The sequence below is a fragment of the Mesitornis unicolor genome, unplaced genomic scaffold (assembly GCF_000695765.1).
Source record: "Mesitornis unicolor isolate BGI_N332 unplaced genomic scaffold, ASM69576v1 scaffold9187, whole genome shotgun sequence".
NCBI classification, from domain to species: Eukaryota; Metazoa; Chordata; class Aves; order Mesitornithiformes; family Mesitornithidae; genus Mesitornis; species Mesitornis unicolor.
In genome coordinates this window covers 114,593-121,007 of record NW_010198686.1, presented here as the reverse complement: position 1 = coordinate 121,007, position 6,415 = coordinate 114,593, and the positions used below count along the sequence as shown (strand labels likewise).

Here is a 6,415-nt window from a genome sequence, read left to right as displayed (position 1 = left end):
TTCCCTACAGACTCAACCAGAGGGAAGACAATCTTCTTTAATTCTTCTTGCATCTGCTGTGGTCACTTGCATTGGCTGTACTGTATCCTGAGAACTGCATAATTATTTGCATGGATGGTTGAACATACTACCATTGTCAAATATGACATCCTTCATCCTGGGCACATCATACATCCACATGTCCAAAGTATTTACATGGGGAAATCAAAGAATATTCTGCCATCGGTAAGTGTATACTTCCTTTGGAAATATGTTGCTTTCTCAAAAAAGCATTTCAGCATGAGTTTCACATAGTTTTAAATCTTATATAAAGGACAACAGATTTTTAAACTATTAGAAAGAAACTAAGATGGAATAATCATTGTCTCTGATACAGGTGCTTCAAGAAAAGATACTGCTTCAGCAAGTATCTGTCAAGAGTTTTATGAATGCTCAGTAGTTGTTCCAAAGGAGAAGAGGCTATCAGATTTTTCTCCTAAAGGTTCATACAAGCCCAGCTGCTCTCACAATTACTTTACCTAGACAGCAGCAATAAGATAACCAGTTCAGTAGATCATCATCTTGATCAGAGAAGATTGGATATAATTTTAAGATCAATTTGGCTTAATAGAGCCAGATCAAGCAAGCTGAGGGAAAGAAAATGTTATCATTTGGAAATACACAAAATACACTTGAGTACCTGGATGGCACAAAAAAAAAATCTTTACCTTCATACTCAAAGAAGTCCAGCATTGAAGACTTAAAATTATTTATTAACTTTTATTAGAAGTATTAAATTTGAGCACAAAAACTAAGCAGTAAGAAGGGAAAAACATTTTTCACTTCAGTCCATAACAAAAGGGTAATCATCATTTAAAAGCATGCCTTTAAATTCATGAGCCAATCTCATAACCATATGAGGTATTGGTAGTTACACAGACTTTAATTACTGACTTTACTTTCATAACCAACAATCCTCAACAAAGCAAGACTGTCACAAGCAAAGATTCTGGTAGGCTGATGAAATAATGTGTCAGAAAAAACTTCCAAGTCTCATCCAACTTCTGTAAAATGTATCTCAAAAGACGACACATCCTTAACATTCCAAGAAAACAACAAAACATAACTAGAAATGCCCTGGCCAACAGTCTCCCTGGCTGAATCCTTTTCTTATGCACAAGAGTAAAGTAAAACTTTAAATAATTTTGTTTGGCAGGAGTTTTTATATTTAAACGTACACACAAACATACAAGAAGGGATTTCCCACAACAGAAATGGTAGCAGCTGTCTCCAAGGGTCAATACCTATAAGAATAGTGAACAGAAGAATTATGAATAAAAGATCAGGTGATGCTGACTGGAGATTTAAATGCAGAAGGCATCACTGTAGATTAGATTTTACTATCTCAACTTCAACATGTGCAAAATGGTTTAAGACAATAAAAATGTGCATTTTCTTGTGCATTTTTATAAAAAAGTAAAGTATGAATCAGCTTCAGTACCTATTTAAAAAAAATAAATATGGAAAGTCTCTCATTAAACATATTCTTAATGTGCTTGGTTGGACTGTACAATAACTTACTATATTACTTTTGTTTAAACTATTCCTTTTTGTGTTGCTTTTTAAAACATTATTTAAATATACATTAATGGAAGCTGATTGCCTTACATTTAGAATATGGTCCCTGATTTCACCATGAATTTAGGCACATGCTTACTTTTAAGCATTTTACCAGACCTGTAATTAATTGAATTGGAGCCAACTATGACCCAATCATGAGTTCTCTGTAATTATTACTTGACATACTGCTGAAGGGAAAAGAAAATATTTCTGATCTGTATGAATACTTAAGACTATTAAAACTGTTACCTTTGACTTGTTTTTTTTTTAACTTTTGTGAGATATGTATTGATAGGCTTTTCCACAGCATTCATCAGTGCAGTATTTCTGCTCTCTGCACAACACTGAGGTGTGGGCAGTGCAGCTGCAGAAGGCAACCTGAGCATCAGCAGGTGGTAAAGAGGAAAGGAAGAAAAAGTCTCAGCTGTTGAATCCTAATATGAACTTGCTCTTTTCCCAGAGCCACTTTCTCATATGACTATGTTCTATTTGTTGGCTTTCTGTTTACATCTTTACAAATAAATATGTTTATTACGTCCCCAAGAACAACACTTCAAGGTTTCAGTTACAGGTATATCTACATGACTTCACTTACAATATTTAGCATGTAGGAAATAAAAAAACAACAGACTAGTGATGGATTGATGGGCATTATTTTAATAGTCCAAGTTAAATGTTTCTGAGAATCTGTATTTATTTGAAATAAGACTCTGAGGAAATGTGTATGATGCCTTGTGTTTTATCAATGGCATAGAAAGGAGTCAGACTGTTAAGGCTTGCTATTGTACTAATATTTGAAAATACCTAGCAGATGGTTTACTAGAACTTTCTGCAACAAATAAAAGGTGTAAGTTACCCTCATAAAACACAATAGCACACTGAAGATTAATATATCAATTGTGCCAATTTATTGTTTTTCCTGTTCCAACTCAGTGGCATCGATCGTCACCTCTAATACCATCCCACGAGAGTTGTGCTGGATCACAGTAGAGTAAAAGTGGAGAATGGGGGAGTAAGAGGCAGCAGCAATTTCTGCAAAAAAACCTAATAATCCCCCACCAAAAGTTTTGATGCCTACTTATTTCTATTTCATTCTCTTCAAACACTGAATTGAAACCTTTCTTTCTAGTGAGTTAGACTTCCTGGTTTTCATTCACCAGCACAATGCCACTGTACCTGATTTTCAGTTCCTGCAGGTGGTAGTTCAAATCCCAGCTCAAAAACCTAATCAAACACATATTCCAACTATTCTCCCCTGATATCAACCTATGCTTAAACATCAACATTCTGAATTATCTGCTACTGAAGCTGACCTCAAGCCACAGCTGACACAGAGCACGTTGGCTGTCCATCCCTTGGTGGACACCTACATGCTTCAGTGCAGGAACACACTTCCCTGCTTTGCTGTACACAGAAGCATTTGCCCAAAATGACAGTGGCAGTCAAATGAATGCATGTGATCAAAGCTCAAAAGTCATGACTTCTGCATGTGCTTTGTGACTACCAGACGTTCTTCACTCTAGTACATACAGAATATGATCACTTCATGAAGTCAATGGGAGTCTGGTCATCAACTTTCTTGAGATCAGGAATTGACCCATAGTGTTTTATGAAACAACAAAAACAAATGTATTTATGTTTTTATTATTATCCCTAATAAGGAAATAAGAAGAAAGAAAACACAGTACATGCTCTAGTATATACGCACATGTGTTACTTGTATTAGTATCAATGGGATTTAAAAGTACATATGGAGAGGATAAGATATATCCCTATGTGTTCAGCCATATGTTTAAGGAAGCTCCCCAAATGCTTGTAAATACGATCATGCTTTCTAACATGCTATGTATTTATTTGAACAACATTAAATCTCTAAGCCCTACTTTCCAGGCCATTAAAGCCTCAAATAATTGTTTATTTCCAGTTTAAAGTTACTCTCTTTTTTAGCCATTAGAAGGCTGCCTGTAACCACATTTCCACAATATTCAGGGAATTAGAGAATTGATAATAACTGTCTCATTATCTGGACGGGTACCTCTCTGGGAAGAGAAATACTCAAGATGAACTATATTTTAGTGAGGAATTCTTTCCAGAGCATTTTGGGACAGGACCAAAACGTGTAGCTGAAAGGTCTGGAATGGTACTTACACAACAAACATGTGTTCGTGCTGTAGACCTTGGACAACTACATTCTTTCTGGAGGCCAAAGGCCTTGAAAGCAAGTAATTCTGCTGGATAGACTTGTTCTCATTTCCTTTTTGTTTTTAAAAGTTTGAACACAGGATAAGTGTCTGACCCATTAGGCACAAGAGGGTTGTTCTGGATTTCCCTTATGAAAGAAGACATCAGAATTCATTCTACAATTTATGATCTGGTGCAAGTTGTCTTGGAATGAGATAGCTGGAGTATTTACGGAATATTCAATGTCTATTAACAAATTGTGCTCATTATGTTCATGCAACTGTTCATTTTGTTTGGCTTATCTTTTACTTCCTCTCTGTTGAGACTTGGTAACTGACTTTATGAACACTCTTGACCATAGTTTTATCCATTAAAAAGATGATTGGGATGGTTTACTAGATTAACTGCTTCAACTATTATTGTAGCCACAAATATAAAACAACAGTCATGGAGACAGAGTCCTGACATTCATGGTGCTTTTATCACCTTACATGCAAATGCAGCATAGAACCAAAAGACAACTCTATTTATAGCCAGCTGCTGAAAAACACTTTCTTCTCTTACTTGATGTAACCCTTTCATTGTCAAGGCAATATGTCTGTTTACTTTCTTAAATACAATCCAGAATAAAATTTATATTGTGGTATTATGATTATGTTTTCTCACTGTTTCTTTTTGACCATAAACAAGATTTGAGAGCTCAGCTTTTATTTTACCTTTTAAATCTCAACTTATGATAAAAACCCCAAATCAGACTTTTTCCTACTGAAATACTTCTTACTTTGTAAAACAGAAAAACAAAACAAACAGACATCATCTTTTTAAACTACATCAATGAATGGTGAAGCCAAATCCGGTTTCCCAGCAAGGAATTATTAAAAGACAGAAATAGTCCAATGACCACAGGAAATCTTTAAGCACCAAAATGGGGACAAAAGTCTCCTGGGGAAAAGACAATATTTCCTACATGGTCATTCATGTCTCCATGTAATACAATACAGAGGCATTGTTTGTTTGCCTGCTTAAGTAGATGCATAGAATAAAATGAGAAACAAATCCTAACTAAAGAAATGTTTCAAACACTAGATGCAGGCATATGCATTGCAATACCTGCCATCACAACTATGCTGTGATGCTTCTTCCTAATGTATAACCAGCTACATCTTTGATTATTAAGATATCATTCTTGCCTCATTATAATAAAGGCCACCAACCTCCAGCAGTATCTTTGTCTTTAGGTCATATTGAATGTTGCTGCAATCTTAATATTGGTCATAAAATTTGTCAAAACAATAGGAGAAATACTCTAAAACAGATCCACTTTATAATCAACTCCCTCCCCCAGGGAATTCAGTCAAGGAATGTAAACCCAAAGATTTATTTTTCTGTTCAGGTCATGCCTGGGGTAACCTGCTGTGTTACTAAATTCTCTAGTCTGAAATCAAGAGCAAGACAAAATTAACTGGCCTCAATAGGCCAAAACATCTTGAGATAGCCCTCTGTGGACCATGACCTGAAGTTACAGCAATAAGCGTTATCATCACCACAAAGACGATTCAGAAAAAGGCACGTGGTCCACAGCTTACCTCAACGTAGTCCCTGGCATGACCCCAGTCTCTCTTAGCATCCAGATTGCCCAGGCTGAAACAATCCAGCTGTCCGAGGTGAATCTTTGCTACTGATCGGCTAATTTTTCGAGTAACAAAGTTAGCCCCTGGAATAGATATGAAAGGTAGTATCAGCATACTCATAGTGGCAGAAAACTGGCCACAAGAAACACCTTGTTCAGTTCAACACACAGAACCTTCAGTCTCCATTCACTCCCTTCACACTGCCTAGACTGATGCCATCTTTTATCATTTGAGGAAGCTAAGAAGCTTCCAGTGCAAGTGTCACATTAGCTACACTTTCACAGCAAACATCTTTCTTTGTGGGACTTCTTAAGCATTCCTAATTTGCTGCCTCAGTATTCAGTCCAGGCACAAAGCCAAAGAAAATAATTTGGAATGTCAGTTCTTAAACACAAAATGCAAAAGGTTACATAAAGAAGACAGACATCTTAGACCACCCTCAAGTTTTTTGTTGCTGTTTCTTTTTTTCTTTTTTAAAATATTTTTTAAGGAATGCATATATCTAAATAAATTAGTTTATTAATAAAAAAAGTGGAGACTATCCAAATACTACATGTTCTCCAAAGGACTGCAATGGTTAAATGCATTCTGCTTTTCTAGTTATTTGGAATTCTTTGTCCCCCAGGTTCAGTGAGATGATGAAATTGCAATTTCAACTTTATCACTTGAAAGCTGCACATTATTTTATCATATTTCCGTATTTTGTTCACTGAATTGCTTTGGAAAATTTGTGTACCCATTTCTGCTCCCTGTAGAGTTGCTTTAAATAAAATTTGTTTCTAGTTATTTTCATATCTTGATTTTTAGATTATGATGGCTGTGTTTCTAAAATGTGGTTAACAGTCTCCTCAAAAGCAAAGGGATTTGAATTTAGACTGTGGGTTCAGGCTAAACAAGCCCAATAGCATTTGCACAGTAATGGGCCACAAAATTTAAAATTACATGTCTTTTTAATAGCTAAAAAAAACCCAAATGATTTAGTGGTGACAGATGATACCTCATCC

General features: G+C 35.7%; 1 protein-coding gene across 1 annotated transcript in view; it reads right to left on the bottom strand.

The window, feature by feature from the left end:
- The window catches only part of GMDS (GDP-mannose 4,6-dehydratase), a gene marked incomplete at its 5' end in the record, with an annotated part of 171,921 nt that overhangs the window by 136,369 nt on the left and 29,137 nt on the right, over positions 1-6,415 (bottom strand). Inside the window, one exon of the mRNA XM_010189225.1 lies at positions 5,367-5,494. Within this exon, the coding sequence (XP_010187527.1) occupies positions 5,367-5,494 (128 nt within the window). The remainder of the gene's footprint in view (positions 1-5,366; positions 5,495-6,415) is intronic.